This window comes from Loxodonta africana, chromosome 1 (genome assembly GCF_030014295.1).
Source record: "Loxodonta africana isolate mLoxAfr1 chromosome 1, mLoxAfr1.hap2, whole genome shotgun sequence".
NCBI lineage: Eukaryota > Metazoa > Chordata > Mammalia > Proboscidea > Elephantidae > Loxodonta > Loxodonta africana.
Window position 1 is genome coordinate 34,203,642 of NC_087342.1, and position 21,793 is coordinate 34,225,434.

The window sequence follows — 21,793 nt, forward strand, 5'->3', positions numbered from 1 at the left end:
AATTATTAAACTTAAAAGTCTCTTCCTAACTTTTCATCATAAAGGCTCAGGAAATAGCAATATTTTGGCCTATTATTTTAAACACATATTGATAATAAAAATGTTTACAACAAAAGAAATCTTCAAGTTATATGAAGAAATCTTAGAATAAACTGTTCTATGTTTATTTGCATTAAAGACTTTTTAAACATGTTTTCCATATAAACTCTCTTTAGGTTAAACCAAATTAAACATCAAAATCAGAATCTGAAAAAAAAATTAAAGCAGATAACTGAGAAAACCATGTCTATAGAAGAGAAAGCTACCAATATGGAAGATATGTTAAGGGAGGAGGAAAAAAGTGTAAAGGTAAAGCTTAGTTTTAATTTTTAAAAAATCAAAGCAAATTTAGCAACAGTGAATTAATTAGACCCTTCGGGTCAGAGGGCTAGGAAGACTTTTAAGAGGCTCTGCTTTCTGGTGTGATCCTATTTGTAATTAGAGTTATTGGGTCTCTTTTTATGTATTATTCTGAAAACATTCCTGACCTCCTCTCTTCTTAAGCTCCTGATTCTCCATTTGCTCCACTTCCAGTATTTAACTTTCAATTTGTTTGTTTAGAAGTAGCTACTCCATTCCTCCCAAATGCCTATGAAGCCTGTTTTCTATGTCCCTGCGGTCGTCCATGAAACGTGTTGGATATTACATACATATCTTGAGAAGTACCCTTGTTTTACAACTGATTATTATCTGTAACGGTCAGATTCCTCCCAAATGGTCCACATTCATTGTTGGTATTTCTTCATCCACTTTCTTTTCAACTCCTAACAATCTGGCATCATTTAACGGGAAAATGAGCTCTTAAGTGCTACCCCGTTGGTAACTCTACTGGCATTACCTTCTACTACCGGTCTTTGACATGTTGGTAGCATTAAAGTCAATTTTTGAGGAAGTGGAAAAGACTGGTTCACCATTTCCTCTTTGAAACCTTAAATGACTTTTAAGTGTGACTGAACATTGTAGGTACTACTTCTTGCTTTTATTCTTTTTTTTTTTTTGAAGGGGGGTTCCTAAAGATGGTGGCAACTCCTCCCTCAACATTTGGTGAGGCTTATATCATGTACCATTTTACTCATATTAGGATGTGATTCAGCTTCCTCAGTGTGCTGTTGTATGTCTAAAATTTCTGAATGAAATCATGTAGTCACCTTAATGTGATGATTAAAGTATTACATAAATTAGTTAAAATCCCAGTGCTAAGCACAAGATAGACCCCGGGCACTTACTTGTAATTTAATTAGTTGATGGATCATAGCTAGCTAATTATGACCTATCCACCTAACCTTATTTAATGAACTTTTAATTCATTTAATTCTTTAAAAAGCACATTAAAGATTGCTTCTTAAATTAAAAAACAGACTGAAAGATAATCATACATATTTTTTAAAGCTGAACCCTCCCCCCCCAGGAGTATGATTTTCTATAGCACATGAGATGAACCAATATTAAAACTAATTTCAAACCTGCAAAGACTGTGAAATTCATATGAAATAGCCCCTTCGATCACAGAGAACTTAAAATTCCTCACATTTTTTGAAGAAATTCGCTGAATTAGAAAAAAATAAGATTGGCAGCATGTGTATTGTTATGTTGTAGTAGACTTGTGCTCATGATCTTTGTTTTTTGTTGTTGGTGTTTCCTTGCTTGCTTAGTTGTTTTTCTGGTAAAAACCCCAACCTATCCATTTTAGAGATGTAATTTGTTATTTAACACCAAGCACTGACTTTAAAATTCTGCCAGACATGAGTGGCAGTGACCATGTGCACCTGTCCACTCCCCCCACAACCCAAAAGCAGCAACTAAAAATTCAGAAGATTAACATTAAAATCTCAGAAATAGATAACTCAATGGAAGGACATAAGAATAGAATTGAATCAATAGAAAACAGAGTCAGCAAAATAGAGGACAAATCCCTTAATAGTAATTTGTTTGAGGAACATTCAGAAAAAAGAATGAAAATGAAGAAAGCCTAAGAGTTATGTGGGACACTATCAAGAGCAATAATTTTTGCATGATAGGAATTATAGAACAGGAGGAAACAAACAAACAAAAAAGCACAGAGAAAATTTCTGAAGATTTTTTGGCAAAAAACTTCCCAAATACCATGAAAGACAAGAAGATAATCTATCCAAAAAACTCAACGACCTCCAGACAGGACAGACCCCAAAAGAGTCACAAAGACATATAATCAAACTTGCCAAAACCAAAGATAAAGAACCCTCGGGAAATATAAACTGTCACCTACAAAACGGAACCAATAAGCAGAAACCATGTTGGCAAGAAAGCAATGGGATGACATATACAAAACCCTGAAAGAAAAAAATTGTTGTTGTTAGTTGTTGTTAGGTGCTGTCGAGTCGGTTCTGACTCATAGCGACCCTATGCACAACAGAACGAAACACTGCCCGGTCCTGCGCCATCCTTACAATCATTGTTATGCTTGAGCTCATTGTTGCAGCCACTGTGTCAATCCACCTTGTTGAGGGTGTTCCTCTTTTCCGCTGACCCTGTACTCTGCCAAACATGATGTCCTTCTCCAGGGACTCACCCCTCCTGACAACATGTCCAAAGTATGTAAGATGCAGTCTCGCCATCCTTGCCTCTCAGGAGCGTTCTGGCTGCACTTCTTCCAAGACAGATTTGTTTGTTCTTTTGGCAGTCCATGGTATGTTCAATATTCTTTGCCAGCACCACAGTTCAAAGGCATCAACTCTTCTTCGGTCTTCCTTATTCATTGTCCAGCTTTCACATGCATATGATGCGACTGAAAATACCATGGCTTGGGTCAGGCGCACCTTAGTCTTCAAGGTGACATCTTTGCTCTTCAACACTTTGAAGAGGTCCTTTGCAGCAGATTTGCCCAATGCAATGCGTGTTTTGATTTCTTGACTGCTGCTTCCGCGGCTGTTGATTGTGGATCCAGGTAAAATGAAATCCTTGACAACTTCAATCTTTTCTCTGTTTATCATGATGTTGCTCATTGGTCCAGTTGTGAAGATTTTTGTTTTCTTTATGTTGAGGTGTAATCCATAGTGAAGGCTGTGGTCTTTGATCTTCATTAGTAAGTGCTTCAAGTCCTCTTCACTTCAGCAAGCAAGGTTGTATCATCTGCATAACGCAGGTTGTTAATGAGTCTTTCTCCAATCCTGATGCCCCGTTCTTCTTCATATAGTCCAGCTTCTCAGATTATTTGTTCAGCATACAGATTAAATAGGTATGGTGAAAGAATACAACCCTGACGCACACCTTTCCTGACTTTAAACCAATCAGTATCCCCTTGTTCTGTCCAAACAACTGCCTCTTGATCCATGTAAAGGTTCCTCATGGGCACAATTAAGTGTTCCGGAATTCCCATTCTTCACAGTGTTATCCATAGTTTGTTATGATCCACACAGTTGAATGCCTTTGCATAGTCAATAAAACACAGGTAAACTTCCTTCTGGTATTCTCTGCTTTCAGCCAGGATCCATCTGACATCAGCAATGATATCCCTGGTTCCATGTCCTCTTCTGAAACCAGCCTGAATTTCTGGCAGTTCCCTGTCGATATACTGCTGCAGCTGTTTTTGAATGATCTTCAGCAAAATTTTGCTTGTGTGTGATATTAACGATATCGTTCTATAATTTCCACATTCGGTTGGATCACCTTTCTTGGGAATAGGCATAAATATGGATCTCTTCCAGTTAGTTGGCCAGGAAGCTGTCTTCCATATTTCTTGGCATAGACGAGTGAGCACCTCCAGGGCTGCATCTGTTTGTTGAAACACCTCAATTCCTGGAGCCTTGTTTTTCACCAATGCCTTCAGAGCAGCTTGGACTTCTTCCTTCAGTACCATAGGCTCCTTATCATATGCTACCTCTTGAAATGGTTGAACATCAACTAGTTCTTTTTGGTATAATGACTCTGTGTATTCCTTCAATCTTCTTTTGATGTTTCCTGCGTCATTTAATATTTTCCCCATGGAATCCTTCACTATTGCAACTCGAGGCTTGAATTTTTTTTTCAGTTCTTTCAGCTTGAGAAACGCCAAGTGTGTTCTTCCCTTTTGGTTTTCTATGTGCTCTTTGCACATGTCATTATAATACTTTTCTTTGTGTTCTCGAGAGGCCCTTTGAAATCTTCTGTTCAGTTCTTTTACTTCATCAATTCTTCCTTTTGCTTTAGCTGCTCGATGCTCAAGAGCAAGTTTCAGAGTCTCCTCTGACATCCATCTTGGTCTTTTCTTTCTTTCCTGTTTTTCCAGTGACCTCTTGCTTTCTTCATGGATGATGTCCTTGATGTCATTCCACAACTCGTCTGGTCTTCGATCACTAGTGTTCAATGCGTCAAATCTATTCTTGAGATGGTCTCTAAATTCAGGTGGGATATACTCAAGGTCCTATTTTGGCTCTCGTGGACTTGCTCTGATTTTCTTCAGTTTCAGCTTGAACTTGCATATGAGCAATTGATGGTCTGTTCCACAGTCAGCCCCTGGCCTTGTTCTGACTGATGATATTGAGCTTTTCCATTGTCTCTTTCCACAGATGTAGTCAATTTGATTTCTGTGTGTTCCATCTGGTGAGGTCCATGTGTATAGTCACCGTTTATGTTGGTGAAAGAAGGTATTTGCAATGAAGAAGTCATTGGTCTTGCAAAACTCTATCATTCTGTCTCTGGCATTGTTTCTATCACCAAGGCCATATTTTCCAACTACTGATCCTTCTTCTTTGTTTCCAACTTTTTGCATTCCAATCGCCAGTAATTATCAATGCATCTTGATTGCATGTTCGATCAATTTCAGACTGTAGCAGCTGATAACAATCTTCTATTTCTTCATCTTTGGCCCTAGTGGTTGGTGCGTAAATTTGAATAATAGTCATATTAACTGGTCTTGCCTGTAAAAAAAAAAAAAAAAAAATAGGCGTATGTATATTATCCTATCACTTACAGCATTGTACTTCAGGATAGATCTTGAAGCATTCTTTTTGACAATGAATGCAACACCATTCCTCTTCAAGTTGTCATTCCCAGCATAGTAGACTATATGATTGTCTGGTTCAAAATGGCCAATACCAGTCCATTTCAGCTCACTAATACCTAGGATATTGATGTTTATGCATTACATTTTAGTTTTGACGATTTCTAATTTTCCTAGATTCATACTTCGTACGTTGTAGGTTCTGATTATTAATGGATGTTTGCAGCTGTTTCTTCTCATTTTGAGTCGTGCCACATCAGCAAATGAAGGTCCCGGAAGCTTTACTCCATCCACTTCATTAAGGTTGCCTCTACTTTGAGGAGGCAGCTCTTCCCCAGTCATCTTTTGAGTGCCTTCCAACCTGGGGGGCTCATCTTCCAGCACTATATCAGACAGTGTTCTGCTGCTATTCTTAAGGTTTTCACTCGCTAATGCTTTTCAGAAGTAGACTGTCAGGTCCTTCTTCCTAGTCTTAGTCTAGAAGCTCAGCTGAAACCTGTCATCCATGGGTGACCCTGCTGGTATCTGAATACCAGTGGCATAGCTTCCAGCATCACAGCAACACACAAGCCCCCATAGTACGACAAACTGACAGACACGTGGGGGAGAAAAAAAAAAGAAAAAAATTGCCAACTAGCAATTATATATCTAGCAAAATTGTCTCTCAAATATGATGGTGAAACTAGGACATTTCCAGATAAACAGAAATAAAGGAAATTTGTAAAAACCAGACCACCCTTATAAGAAATATTAAAGGGAGTGCTTTGTACAGAGAATCAGCAACATCAGATAACAAGCTGAGGTTAATATGCATGACAACATCACTTAAATACCAACCAATACAAAGAATTCTCAAAAATAAAATAAAGCTACAAGACTGAAAACAGGAAAAATTCTGCCAGGGAGTCTTTGAGAAGGTGTTAACCCAGTGACAGTTGTCTATTAAAGGAAAAATAATGCAGTGATAATTAGATTATGTACCTTGTTTGGGCAGATTCAAATGTGCCACAGACCTCTTTTGTTTCATATTGAGGTTCACTGGGGGACATAATTCAATCCATAACAATTGACTGTCAAAGGGAAATACGCTTACCTGGGCATAAGAGCAGAGAGGCAAATTATTTCAGCATTAAAAATGGTAACTTTTGATAGATCTGGGCATATTTGGTCAATCTTTTTGCAGCCTAGGATACATTGATCCTGAAACCTTGAGGATCAAGACAGTTCTGCCTCTGGACAAAGGAGCAGTGGGAATGGGGCACTGGTCCCTGTTTCCTAGAGGGCTGCATGGTAGGGGGGCCACCGGAGGCAGTGTCAGTGATGGGCAGTGCCAGTAGTGTGCCAGGATGAGCCCCTAGTGGCTTACAACAGCTGATCATTAAATTTTCAGGAATTTTGCAAGTTGATTACTAGACATTGCTACTTTTAAAAATTATATAGGCTTATAATTAAATACATTATATTAAGAATACATATAATAAACACTCATAACTTACCACTTCCTAGTTATTTGACTACCTTATACTATTATTTATGCTGTTAAGGTTACTTACATCTATCTTATCTGTGTGGTGGAAATACTACGTTAATAGCCTGCTACTGTGTCTCTCTTCACAACTCTGCATTTACTGGAGTCACAGTAGTAGCCTGAGATTCGCCTTAATGGGAGTATTTACACCACAGAAATTGGCTTCTCCCCTCATGCCCTGATCCACAGGAGAGCTGGTTGTTAAACATTTATCCACTTACCGCTGGATAGTGCCCAAAAGAAGGTGGCAGACCGGATGATGTGATTTCTTCCCTGTAACACCTTCAAGTCTGCAGTACACTTTGTGAATTTGTAAGCTAGATGTCTCCAGTGGATTTTATTTCCTGAGGAACCAGCAGGGTGGTCAGTTCTGAGGCTAGAACAACATGAGATGGAATTAAGATGGTGGTCTCGGTGCAGGAATAGAAAACAGTAGACTACAAGAAATGTCAGGGATTTGTTGAAATTGTGGGAAGGGCCTTATATTCTCAAGCGATAAAATGTTAGGGGGTTGAGTTTAGGAATAAGCCTCTAAAGTATAATTTTCATGTAAATAAGATATTTCAAGGTGTTGTAATATATTAATCACTATTATTCCAATCACCAGGAAGTGGAAGTTCAACTGAACATAGTGAAGGATGTGCTATTTAAGAAAGTTCAGGAATTACATACTGAGACAATGAAAGAAAAAGCTCTTGTATCAGAAATTGAAGGAACTCGTTCTTCTCTAAAGCATCTCAACCATCAGCTACATAAACTGGATTTTGAAACTTTGAAGCAGCAAGAAATTATGTACAATCAGGTAGATGTGACTGTTATAAATGTCTTCCATTTTAATTTGTGGTAGTTGTGATACTCAAGATGCCTCAATATCCCAAGGGAGCAAAGGTTTCTAAGCAGTCTCTTGGAGGGATAGATGGGTGCTGAAGGTGAGATACCTTGTCAGGTCAGTAGTAGGGTGGGGAGCCTTAGAAAGCAATTCTTTTCTTTATCTGAAATAAACAGATTAGAGGAAAGACAACTCTAGTTATGGGAATCCATGCTTTAAAGGAACCTAAGGTAGTTGGACCTGGAGTAAAACAGAAGGAGTTAGGGTATCTGATACTTAAGAAACTGTGTATTATTTCTTAGTTGGACAAACATGCTCCCCCCACCCCAGGCCAATAGATTCAAAGTATTGTTTTTTCATGTTTTCCTTCCTTGTTAATAAATATTTATATATTCTGTTCTCATGTTAATTTTTCAGTGTCCTCTCTCGGTCTTAATTTCCTAATCTAATATAGTCCTAATTTCTCAAAATTATAGATCCTTAAATTATTTAGAAATAATTCATAAGATGTTCATCCAGTTTGGTCCTTTCATGGCTAACAATTTGTGACTTGATATCTTTTTTTACTGAGGTTCCATCATGGTAGTGTGATAAATGCCCCCAGCTGACTTTTTTGTTATAGCCTCAGAAGATTCCTGTGGTGTCTCTGTCATGCCCCCTGGTTGTTGAAGAATAGTTCACTGTTGCCCCCCTCAGAGTAGAAAGGATTTTATCTGATAAATTACTGCAGTGTGAAGTTGACTTTATTGAGTGACGATATCCAGGCCAAACTCATCACAAAATATTTACCGTGATTTTATGTTTATAGAAATGGCTTTAACTGTCTGCTTCTCCTTGCTAACGTCTTCTTTTTAAAAACTGTGACAGGACTTTTACATCCAGCAAGTGGAGCGGCGGATGTCACGGTTAAGGGGAGAAATTAATTCTGAAGAAAAACAGGCCCTTGAAGCAAAAATTGTTGAACTTAAAAAGACACTGGAAGAGAAAAAATCGACATGCAGCCTTTTAGAAACACAGATCAAGAAGCTTCATGTAACTTAGCCAAAAATACCTTTTATGCTTGAAAGTATCCTATTTATTATTTGGTTTTAAGACAATATGTTCCTAAGACTTGACTTTAGATAGATTGCCAGGCTACTCACATATATAACAAATGTATGAACTAATGTTCGTATTCCTACACTGACTATTGGAATGTGGTGTTTCCATTTATCGAGCATTTACTGTGTGCTAAATAATTGTGCTATTTGCCTTTAATATTTCATTTAATTAGCTATCATAAATGTCTTTGGGAGGAAGATATTATTGCCCTGTTGTATGGGTTTAAGCAGTTTTCCCAGTGTTACACAACTACTACATGGGAGAGCTAGGATTTGGCCCCTGGTCCATGTGACTTCAGAATACTCTTATGGTATATTCACTCAGGACACTTATAAATTCCAGTTTTGTATTACGCATCTGCTGTAACAGCTTGATTACCCTTTATCTATCTGTCTCTGAAATGACATCTAAAAGAAAAGCTGTTCTTTCATGAGTCATCTATTGTTGTTACTCAGAAATTTACTTAGTTACCACAGTATTTCAAATTACTTAATTCATTTAATAAGAAGGTGAGAACATTCTTCATCTTTAGGTATATTATGTTCATTGTAATATAAACATATACTAGGTTTTCTCTCTCAGAGTTCAACTGGAGAGTGAAAGAGTGAGAGAATGAGAGCGTGAACCTGAATGCGAGAGAGGGAACATGACAGGTCTAAATCTTGTTTTCACACGTGGAAGGAGCCTTGGTGGTGCAGTGATTAAGCACTAGGCTGCTAACCAAAAGGCTGGTGGTTCGAACCCACCCCGGAAAAAGACCTGGCAATATGCTCCTGAAATATTAGTTTTTTTTAGGAAACCCTATGAGGCAGTTCTACTATGTCACATGGGATCGCTGTGAGTCAGAATCGACTCAACAGCGCCAACAACGGTATACACCTGTGGGGTCTCGCCATGACTCCTGACAGAGTCACGGCAATAGGTTTTCATGTATGGTTGGCAAGACTAGCGATGAGTGTCCTCTGGTGGTCATAGTAAGAATTGTCCTAAATTCCTTGAGGACAAGGAAAGGCAGAAAGGAGCTGTTTCTTTTCCTTCCTCCCTCCCTCTTTCTCTCCTCTTTTTCCCTCTTTGTTAAAGATGACAAAACCTTTGGTTTGGTTTTTAAGATAAAAAAACATTTAGACTGCTACTTTGTAGTCTGATGAAATATTTTTTAAATGTTTCCTTGGTTTAGTAGAAGGAATACATGCCTTGGAATTAGAGCTAGTTTTGAATCTCAAGGTTATACCACTACTGCGTATTTTAACTCTTTTTTTTAAGCCCTAGTTTACTCATCTGTTAAGTGGAAAAAATATCATTCTAGGGCATTTAGGAGAACCAGAAGCAATGTATATGTTAGCACAGTGCTTTTAGTAGGTACTCAGCAAATGATACTGTCTGGTTCTTTACCATGAGAAAATCAATGCTGCAGGACCATAGGAGGGTAATTCATACCCAAACGTGTTTCCTGACCCTGGCCTGGCTGTGCCTGTTTAGCTGTGTGGGAATGGTTCTCTCGTCATTCTGCCTTTTAACTACCCTAGATGCTTTCTCCATCACCAACAGTGCTTATGTCTACCCCAACTCTGATCGTAACAGAGAGAGAAATAAACTCATGGATATGCAAGTGAATGAAAAAATATCAAAGCCAGTGAACCTTGTAGTGAAGGCTTACCCTTCTCAGTAGCAGCATCAGATTGTAAAGTCGTTCTGCACACTCCCTGCCCTGCCATGCTGTCTGTTGTTTTACATGATAGAAACTGATTTCTTCTGGTCAAAAGATCTCTTTAAAGTTCAGTTCTCTTGTTCCAAAATTTAATCTCATAAAATCAAATCTTTATGAAAAAAAAAATCTTGCTGTATGTAACCTTAGGTGAGAGAATTATAAGGAGTGAGAAATGTGGAGAGAGACAGATGGAGAGAGAGGGAAAGACAGAGGTGGATCTTGGAGAGTTTTTGATGTAAGAACCAAGAGGGCACTAAGAGCACAAACTCTGTCAAGTTTTGGATAAAAGGACGGGTACAAACTGGAATAAAGCTAGGAAACTAGTAACTGGTATGTTTGACCCATTTATCATGCATTTGATGGAGCAAGACCTTATCTAACATTTCCTCTCTAGCAAGATGTAATTTTTATATAATAATAGCTGACACTTATATGGCATTTCTCTGTGTTAAGCACTGTTGTGCATACTTTCTGACAGTAACTTCTTTAATCCTCACAATCATTGAGGCAGGCATTGTCATTATCTGCATTTTAGAGATGAAGAAACTGGGGAAGAGTAGGTGGCTCACCAGGGTCAGATGGCTAATATGTAATCAAGGCCATCTGATTCTAGAACCTGTGCTGTTGACCAGGATCCTGTATTTTCTCAGACTGTTAATGTTTTTACCATCTGGGACTTGAATCAGTGAACTCTGGAATGGGAATGGTGAACCATGAGTGGTAACAAAGTTTATTCTCCCTCCTTCTAGTTGTCCTCCACATGGGCTACTCTGAATGATTCAGGTTAAACTGGGACCATGCAAAATAGTATTTCCTAGAACTGTTGAACTCAAGCTAAATTCAAAACATCAATAGATGGTAAAGATGAAAATATGTCTGTCACATTAAAAAAAGAGCATGAAAAATGAGTTTAAAAATCTGATTATTATATTTAATGGCGTATATAATTTCATCTAACATATATTTAATATAAAAAAATCTGTTGCTGTTGAGTTGATTTTGACTCATGGTGACCCTATAGGACAGAGTAGAACTGTCCCATAGGATTTCCAAGGAGCAGCTGATGGGTTTGAATTGCCAACTTTTTTGGTTAGCAGCCCAGCTCTTAACCACTGCACCAGGGGGGCTACATACTTAACACAGTATGTATTTAATGTAGTTGTTAGTTAAAACATATATTATGACCCTTTCTTATTTTACAGAATGATCTTTACTTTATCAAGAAGTCAAACAGTAAAAATTGTGCTGAAAAAGAATCTCTCAAGACCAAAATAAATGAACTAAACCTTTTCATGGACAGATCAGAGAAAGAATTGAACAAAGCCAAAGCTTTTAAACAGGTGCAGTAAAACTACATGCATATACAATATTAAAAAACATACAATTACATATTAATTGTGGAAATTCTTAAAACACTGTACCCAAGATAAACTTAAATTTTATTCCAGCTTTTAAAGAAAATTGACTTTACATATTGTATTTAAAAATTTTTTAAATATGTGTTTCCTTGAACATTAACTATTCCTTAAAAACATATTTTTAAAGGTTTCCTATAGCCTAGTACATGAAGGTACCCTAGTTTATTTAATCAGCTCCTATTTGTTGGATATGTGCTTTTTAAAATGTTTGGCTATTATAAAAAGTACTGTCATCTACAATGCATGTATCTCTTTATACAGTTGCTTAATTAGTTCCTTAGGATAAATTTCTAGCTGTATAGCTATGGCTCAAGAATAAATATTTCCAGAGTCTGAAAACAGTTTTTAAGACAAAGTGCCTTCCACCAGCAGTGTGTAAGCAATCTGTTTTACTCACCACCACCATGGCTGGATGTACGAATTTGTAAAATTGTTACCATTTTGATAGGCAAACATGGTATCTCATTGTTTTATTCTGCATTTCTTTAATTGGTGACATTTTAAAACATTTTCCCATATGTTTATCAGCTATTTATAATTTCACTCTTTTGGATTTCTAGTTTATATTCTTTGCCCATTTTTCCATTGGGGCATTTATATTTTCAAAACACTTTCATATGCTCTTTGTATGTAAAAATGTTAACTCTGTATCATAAATATTGTCAATATTTTCCTTTAAATTTTCCTTCAGTGTTTTTGACATAAAATTTTAGCATCAAATCTTTAGTTTTCCCCACTTTATAATTGTTATTATTAGAAATTTGTCCTGTTAAAATCAGACAAATGTTTACTGTTTCTAGGAGCTGCGTTGGTTTCATCTTTTACACTCAGTTTTTAATTCATCTAGAATTTATTTTTAGTACCTGTGAGATGTACGGATCTAATCTTTTCCCTATTCGAACAGCTACTTTATGAAATACTAAAGCCTTATATTCTGGAGTGTTTGTTTCTGGGCCTTCTTTCTGAAAATTGATCTGTTTATTCTTGTGCCAGTACTCTACTCATGACTGAATTGTTTTAAAATAAAAATTTATTTACACACTATTTTATAAGATTTAGTTTAGAATATAAAAATGTCCATTCATAGGACTTTATACATTTCCTGGATGTTGTAAGTTTCAGTCTTAGGAATAACGTTTCTTCCTTTTGTGTTTTAGTAAAGTCTGAATTTAAAATTGAAAGACTTAGAATAGTCATAAGCCCTTTTTCTTAAAAAAAAAAAAAAAAGGTAAAACTAGAGGCATGGACACTGAGCGATCCAAATTTAACCTGAGTTAATATCTTGGTCAATGGCCAAATTACAAAAAGTTGTATTTTTGAGTTTGATTTTTATTGCGATAAAATTTTTATTGGTTTTGGTATGCAAATAATTATTTAAATGTTTGACAATTTTGTTATGTTGATAGGATTTGATGATAGAAGACAATCTTTTAAAACTTGAAGTGAAACGTACTCGAGAAATGCTTCACAGTAAGGCAGAAGAAGTGCTTTCTCTGGAGAAAAGAAAGCAGCAATTATACACAGCCATGGAAGAGCGGACAGAGGAGATAAAGGTTCACAAAACAATGCTTGCATCACAAATAAGATATGTTGATCAAGAACGGCAGAACATAAGGTAGTTATTAGATTTTAAAACATTGCTATGGAAGGCCTGAAGAAAACTATAAGGGTGATGTCAGGAGATCTGCTGCTCCCCCCCGCACCCGGAATATCCATCTTTTTCTCGTTGGTTTGAAGCGGCTTTTAATGTACTATATAACCCATTGCCGTCGAGTTGATTCCAACTTATATAGGGCAGGGTAGAACTATCCCACAGGGTTTCCAAGGAGCAGCTGGTGGATGTGCACTGCCCACCTTTCGGTTAGTAGCCGAGCTCTTAACCACTGTGCCATCAGAGCTTGGTATAAATTTATGCTCTTTCCTCTCCTTTTCCTTTGGTAATCCCCGTTCTTTAGATTTTCCCTTTTATGTTTAAATCATCCACTTGGCGCTGAGTTTTGTGTATGGTTTGTGGTAAGGGTCCAATGACACATTTTCCCTTATAGATACTCAGTAGCTGCATTTATTGAAGCAGTTTTTCCATGGAGGTTTTGCATATCTTTTGTAAGATTTATTCCTAGCTACATGTTATTTTTTAATGTTCCTGTCAATCTTAACTATTTTTTAAACATTTCATTTTTGGTTTGTTGTTGGTACATAGAAAGACAGTTGATTTCTGTATATTAAGTATCCAGCAACCTTGTGCAAACCCTTAGTAATTCTCACAATTGATCTCTAGATTCTAATTTCCTTTTATCCATTCAATCATTTGCAAATAATAACAATTTTGTTTCTTCCTTTTCAATCTGTAGAGCTTTGCTTTTCTTTGCTTTACTGCACTTGCCAGTACCTCCAGTTCAATGCTGAATAGCAATGGTGATACAGGTATTCTTCTTTTGTGCTTGATTTAAAAGAGAAAGCTCTCGTTGTACTGTAGGGTTTTTTTTTTTTTTTTTTTTGAGATATCCTTTATCATATTAGGGGAGCCCCTGCTGATTTTTATTCTTTGCTAAGAGGTTGTCTTAATCTGTTTAATCAGAAATGGACGTTGACTTTTATTATATGCTTTTTCTGCATTCATTGACATGACGTAGCTCCTTCAATCTGTTAATGTTATTGATTGATTTACTAAAGTTAAACCAACCTTGTATTCCTCAGATAAATTAAGCTTGTCTGTGACATATTATCTTTTGATTATACTTGGATTTTTTTAAGTAATATTTTTATACAGTTCTTGCATCTTATCACATGACCCACAATTTTCCTTTCTCCCTGGGTGGCACAAACAGTTTGTGCTCAACTACTAACCAAAAGCTTGGTGGTTCGAATCCACCCAGAGGTGTTGTGGAAGAAAGGCCTTTTTCTTCCTGATAATGGTTATTTTGTCTTCTCTTTTTCACATGGGGTAAGTCTTGCCAGAGGTTAATTAATTTGTCTTTGAAAAGAATCAACTCTTGTTGATTGTTTCTCTTCAGCCTTTGTTTGGTATTTCACTAATTTCTGCTGTCACCTTTATTATTTGCCTTCTGGTTTTGTGGATTTATTTTGATGCTTTTTTCCCCTACCTTCTTAAAGTAGACGCTTAGTTCATTAATTTTCAGTTTCGAGGACTAAAAAAGCCCTATGTTACTTTAACTTCATCTCACAAAATTTGACATTGCAGTGTTTTGTTCTGTTGTATATTGGGTCACTGTGAGTTGGAACCAACTTGACAGCACCCAACAACAGTACTATTATAAAATAGTGTCTTAGGCTGGGTTCTCTAGAGAAGCAAAACCAGTGAAGCATATATGTGTGTGTATATATATAGAGACTTATATTAAGGAAATGGCTCATGTGGTTGTAGAGGCTGGAAAGTCCCAAATCCGAGGGTCTGGCTGGAGGTGTCTCCTGACTCACATAGTTACAGGGACTGGTGAACCCAAGATCAACAGGTCAGACAGCAGGCCTCTGGCTCACAGGTTGTGAATCCCAAGGTTGGCAGGTAAGATGACAGGTCGCTGGCTCACAGGCTACAGAGACTGACGAATCCCAAGATCAACAGGTAAGCTGCTAGCTTAAGTCCCAAGAACCAAAGGTCAGATGAGGATCCAGAGTGAACAAAAGCCAGTGATCTTTGCCAGAAAGTTCACATATATTGTATGGAGGCCATACCCCAAGGAAAATCCCTTTCAACTGACTGGCTGCTCATAGCAGATCTCATCATGGGGGTGATTACATAACATCAGATCTCATTGTGGAGGTGATTACATCACTACATAGCTACCAGATTACATCATAACTGCCACACCACTGAGAATCATGGCCCAGCCAAGTTGACACACAACCTTCGCCATCACAAATAAAAAAATATTTTTTATCACAAATAGGTTCTAAAAAATAGCTCATAAAATATTAATTTACTGAAGTAAAGGGAAAAAGTAATCAGCAGATTTAAGAATCTGAATGTTGGGAGGTAGATCTTCATGGGTTTCTCATATTTCTGCATACCTTGCAGGAGAGACAGTACCTGTTATGTTCTGGACTATCTTTTTAAAGATGTTTGTATACTGAACAGCCTTGGAAGCTAGAGGTAGCATCTCCCTCTGGAGCAGACGTTAGGCATGTTTGCTTTTTTTCTATTATAAAATATTTGTAGTGGTGCAGTGGTTAAGAGCTATGGATGCTAACCAAAAGTTTGGCAGTTCAGATCTACTACCCCCTCCTTGGTAACCCTATGGGGCAGTTCTACTCTGTCCTGTAGGGTCGCTATGAGTCAGAATCGCCTGGAAAGCAATGAGTTTTTTAAGTTTAGGCTTCCTTAGTGGTGAAACCTATTGTGTGTGTAGCATCCTTGAGCCCCTTCTTGCCCCATGGGTTTTGGTGGGGCAAGAGGAACCAATGTGAACAGGAAGCTCATGCTGCTTGCCGTGCTGTGAGTAATAAAGTTTTTTGTCTTTGACCCATGAATCTTGTCTTCCTCCAGCATCCATGAAACTAGCAGGCTAACTTGTTAGCTTTCAAGTTAGGTGAAATTTCAGGCCCTTCATACTGAATTATGAAATGGAGGAGGAAAAAAAAAAAAAAGAACACAGTTAACCTGCTTGGGTTCAGTAGTAACACAACTACAAATATTTTTTACAAGATTACACGATAGTCCTTTATTTGCTTTCCGGTGTTTAGTTTTTCTTTTTCTGTTCACATTAGTGCTGAGTTTCACGACCGGCTAAGTAAAATTGATAAACTGAAGAACAGATATGAAATTCTTACTGTGGTTATGCTGCCTCCTGAAGGAGAAGAGGAGAAAACACAGGCCTATTATGTGATAAAGGTATAATCTTAATCTAGTTACAGTTGCGATAATATGACGTATACTTTTTTTTGGTAACTCATTTTTCATAGTCCTCTGGATTTAAGACAACCGAAACGGTAATTTTTATTTATTTTTTGCCGTGAAATTTGGCTCATGGCACTCTAGCAGCTATTCCAATTATTAGGGCCATAACTGAGTTGCTAGATGGTGGTACTGAAACATTGGCTTTAGACTCCTCCAGTCCACGAAGTGCTGCCTTCTGGTTTCCAAAACCTACTTGCTAACGTGGTCCAAAGCCCTTCCTCTGGAGATTCAGGTCATTCTATTTGACCACTCTTTGACACTCCCCTTCCCCGCCCCCACGCCTTTTTTTTTCTTTTTCCATCATCTGTGTCATATCATTTTCCCTCATTTATTCGGGATTCATAATCTCTTTTCATCCCAAACCTATCGTCATTCTGGGTGTCTTCAGCATGCATGTGACAGCCTGGTAAATACCTCAAACTCAAAGCTTTACTTCACCATAGCCACCCACTCCCATAGCCATACCCTGGACCACATTACCTGGCACTACCAAAAAAAAAAAAAAAGAAACCATTGCCATTAAGTCGATTCCAACTTATAGTGACCTGAGCAGCTGGTGGGTTTGAAGCGCTGACCTTTCTATTAGCAGCCAAGCTGTTCTAACCTCTGCATCACCAGGGCTCTTCCTCTGGAGCTGCACCGCCTCTGAAATCTTCAGCTCCAGTTTACCATCCTCTTCTCGTATGGCAGCTGTCCAGAGGGGAAGAGGTCTGCTCCCCTGCCCTCATGTGGAGGTACATCAGATGAATCTGCTGTTCGTTTTCACACTTGAGAGTTCTCTGCCATTCCATGTTTATCTTTACCTAGTGACCATAAGGAGAAGTTCTTAAGTGATCAGAATGCCATTTACTTCCTGAATACTATGTCATCTTTCCCCACGTAGAGAATACCCTGAACTGGTGTGATTTTCTTTACCGAGAGCTCTGGGAAGTTACTCAAAACACTATGTAAACTGTAACTTGAACTTCCCTGTACCATATATGGATAGGGGTGGGAAGGAGACCTTCCATTTTATACCTCCAGTGGATGCCTCTTCCTTCTGATTTCTATCTGCTTAATCTCCCAAGTTTCCATCTGTAGCCTGTCATCAAGTATGGTCATGACATACATAGTAAGTGCTGTTTGCTTGGCACTTTGCCTCAGAACACTCCACCTAACCTACAGAAGAAATCAGTCCCAGCTCTCAAACCCTTCTTGTTACTCATCATTCTGTAGGACTGCTGCAATTCCAATTAAGTTCCTTTACCAACAAGGGCTGCGATAGGTTACCTAAAGTCACTGGGGTAGGCCGCCTTTGTCTGGATCTATTCTGGGCCAACCTTGGGCTAGTGGGTGACCTTGAATAAGTTATTTAACCACTTCGGACTTGTTTCCTTATCTGCAAAATGAGGATGATAATGTCTCATTACTTTTGTTATGAGAATTAAACAAGAAAAAACATGAAAAGTCCTGAGAACAGTACATGCCACGATATGAAACCTCAATAAATGTTAGCAATCGTTCCTGATATTGCTGTGATGATGATGATGACGGTGGACATCAGTCTACTGCTCAGGAAAAGAGAAAAATCTTATCTGAAGAAAGCCTATTGCTTCTGTTCATAGTGAATATTTACTGCCTAAGGTTTTTTTTTAAGGTACTCAGTAGTCCACATTTGTCCTGTCTCCTCACCTTCCCTCATGTGTCAACCCACTGTAATGTACTTTTATGCCTTCTAGCTTTTACATATAAGTCCCTCTGGCAGTAGTTATCCAGGAAAATCAATTACCAAATTTAACTGTTTCTGGGAAACTTGTCTTCCAGTTCTATTCCTACTTCTATCTCCTCCTCCTTTGCGAGTGCCTCACACACACTTCTCACCTTCCTTAGATGGTAAGGGTCTCTTTTCTTCTCATGTGACATGATCAGCTTAGGCATTTTCCTCTCTCTCTATGAATTCAGATACTCTGTTGCTGATTCATAAATCTGTTGCCATTTTTTTTTTTTTTTAGGACTTTTCAAATCACTCTAGGTAGAGCTGGTATCCCTTCCTTGCCTTCCATGTCTGAGAAATGTTTGTTGAAAGATTAGATTGATGAATCAAATTAGCAGACTAGTTTTTTGGGTTCTGTCATCCCTAAAATCACATATTTCCTCCTAATTTTCAAGGTTTCAGCCCTGTGACACATATTCTAACTAAATCTAAACCAGTGAGTGGAGTGGGGATGCCTGTCTCTGCACTTGGGGCAAAAGGAGAGCTAGTACCACTCATTCCTCTGGGTCTCAGGAGGCTAATGTGATGCCTTTTATTTTATCATCCAGCCTCTGACTTTCCAGAGCCAGACTGAAAAATATGATCAGTGACTAATTGTCCTAGTTAGCTGGTGCTGCTATAACAGGAATACCACAAGTGGATGGCTTTAACAAACAAATTTATTTTCTCATGCTTTAGGAGACTAGAAGCCAAATTCAGAGCACTGGTTCTAGGGGAAAGCTTTCTCTGTCAGCTCTGCGGAAGGTCCTTGTCTCTTTAGCTTCTCTTGCCTGGTTCCTTGGAGATTTCCGTGTGGCTTGGCATCAGTCTTCCCCCATCGCTGCTTGCTTGCTTGCTTTTCCTAATCTGCCCTTTTTATATTTTATGAGAATGACTCAACACACATCCTACACTAATCCCATTCCAAAACGGGATTATAACCACAGGCATAGAGATTAGGATTCACAACACATATCTTGGGGGGACACAGTTCAATCTATTACACCAATGAAGGACTGGCATCTTTCAGATCTAATTTCCAAGTTTCTCTTAGTCCTTATAAATAAGCAGCCCAGTTTTGACCACAATCTAATGAAATTGTGCAATTAAATAACTTGAAAATACTTTAAAATGTTGGACAGAAAGTTAAACATCAGAATTTCATCCAAATATCAGCTTTTCTAATCCAAAATAAGAGGTATACACTATATAACCTTTAATTTTAGAATCAAATGAAATAACAGAATTTTAGAACTTCAAGGTTCTTAAGAATTTGTATAAGATAAACAAATTCAACTTCGTCACTTGACAAATGCAGAACTGATCAGTAGTAAATCCACAATTAAAATCTGGCAGTTTTGATTCATTCTAGTTATTTCTCCTACTACACTATTATATTTTAAATGGTTGCCAATTCTAGGCTCAACTTAAAGGAATTAGATATAATTTATATAAGAATTTTATCTTTTTTTCTAAGCTTTATTTTTTATTGTATAATATGTTACAAAATATGTGTAACATATTTTGAAGCATAATAGAAACACCAATGAAAATGTTAAGAACCTATAAAACTTATCTTTCTCATTGGCTGCATTCTGGTTTTAAATACATAAAACCTAAAGACTGAATAATTAAAAAATAAAATTATTAATTTTGACTAAAAATGGATTTTCTGGCACTTTTAAGTATATTTACATGCTATATATGTATATGGAAACCCTGGTTGCACAGTGGTTAAGTGCTACAGCTGCTAACCAAAGGGTCGGCAGTTCAAATCCACCAGGCGCTCCTTGGAAACTCTGTGGGGCAGTTCTACTCTGTCCTATAGGGTCGCTATGAGTCGGAATCGACTCGACGGCACTGGTTTTTTTTTTTTTTTGTTTTTGATATATGTATATATTCAGGTTTCCCTGTCAACCTGTAATCTGATTTCTTTGGAACTGTTTGTGTTCAACTCTGAAGAGTCTAGTCCATTGACAGCCACCTTGGTAAAAAGTCACGGAAGTCCACTCACTGAGGAATTTCTGGCTTTCAGCAACTTAGACATCATCTTTTCTAGTCACATTTATCACAATGATATTCTCTCATTTTAATAAATTACTCAACTCCTTGATGATCTTGAAATTCTACTTCTAATAACAAGCAGACTGGGTTGGATATAGTAACATTTGTTTTTCTGGATGTACCTTGCTCACCTCTTTCACTCCTCTCCAAGATTTCAAAAGATGGGAAAATGTTCCCCGCCTCTTTTAGGCCAGAAACACGCATTCTTCTGATACAAAACCGAGTTTCAAACCTCCCTCTGTTGGTGTTAGGTGCCATTGAGTTGGTTCCGACTCATAGTGACCCTATGCACAACAGAACGAAACACTGCCTGGTCCTAAGCCATCCTTAAAATAGTTGTTATGCTTGAGCTCATCGATGCAGTCACTGTGTCAATCCGCCTCATTGAGGGTCTTCCTCTTTTCCGCTGACCCTGTACTCTGCCAAGCATGATGTCCTCCAGGGACTGATCCCTCCTGACAACAAGTCCAAAGTATGTAAGACGCAGTCTCACCATCCTTGCCTCTAAGGAGCACTCTGGCTGTACTTCTTCTAAGACAGATTTGTTTGTCCCTCTAATTCACCCTATTTCTCTTCCCACTAAAGTTCGTACCTGCAATAATTTTGTGGCAGTTTTTGCTGGAGACTTTTATGTAAGCTTTGGTTGTTGTTGTTAGGTGCTGTTGGGTCAGTTCTGACTCATAGCGACCCTATGCACAACAGAATGAAATACTGCCCTGTCCTGTGCCATCCTCACATTTGTTGCTGTGCTTGAACCCATTATTGCAGTCAGTGTATCAGTCCATCTTGTTGAGGGCCTTCCTCTTCTCCACTGACTCTCTACTTTACCAAGCATGATGTCCTTCTGCAGGGACTGATTCCTTCTGATAACACGTCCAAAGTGTATGAGATGCAGTCTCGCCATCCTTGCTTCTAAGGAACAATTCTGGCTGCGCTTCTTCCAAGACAGACTTATTTGTCCTTTCGGCAGTCCGGGGTATATTCAATATTCTTCGCCAGCACCACAGTTTGAAGGCGTCAGTTCTTCAGTATTCCTTATTTATTGTCCAACTTTCGCATGCATATGAGGCGACTGAAAACACCACAGCTTGAGTCAGGCACACCGTAGCCCTCAAGGTGACATCCTTGCTTTTCAACATTTTAAAGGTCTTTTGCAGCTGATTTACCCAGTGCAATGTGTCTTTTGATTTCTTGACTGCTGCTTCCATGGGTATTGACTGTGAAATCCTTGACAACCTCAATCTCTTCTCCGTTCATCATGATGTTGCTTATTGGTCCAGTTGTAAGGATTTTTGTTTTATGTTGAGGTGTAATCCATACTGAAGGCTGTGGTCTTTGATCTTCATTAGTAAGTGCTTCAAGTCCTTTTCACTTTCAGCAATCAAGGTTGTGTCATCTGCATAATGCAAGTTGTTAATGAGTCTTCCTCCAATCCTGATGCCTCTTTCTTCTTCATATAGTTCAGCTAAGCTTTGGTTAGTTACATTTCCATCATGTTTTTG

General features: G+C 38.0%; 1 protein-coding gene across 1 annotated transcript in view; it reads left to right on the forward strand.

The window, feature by feature from the left end:
- The window catches only part of CCDC39 (coiled-coil domain 39 molecular ruler complex subunit), a 48,105-nt gene that overhangs the window by 20,674 nt on the left and 5,638 nt on the right, over positions 1-21,793 (forward strand). The window contains exons 9-14 of the mRNA XM_003412875.4: positions 216-348; positions 7,132-7,326; positions 8,221-8,385; positions 11,365-11,502; positions 12,987-13,195; positions 16,306-16,429. Of these exons, the coding sequence (XP_003412923.1) occupies positions 216-348; positions 7,132-7,326; positions 8,221-8,385; positions 11,365-11,502; positions 12,987-13,195; positions 16,306-16,429 (964 nt within the window). The remainder of the gene's footprint in view (positions 1-215; positions 349-7,131; positions 7,327-8,220; positions 8,386-11,364; positions 11,503-12,986; positions 13,196-16,305; positions 16,430-21,793) is intronic.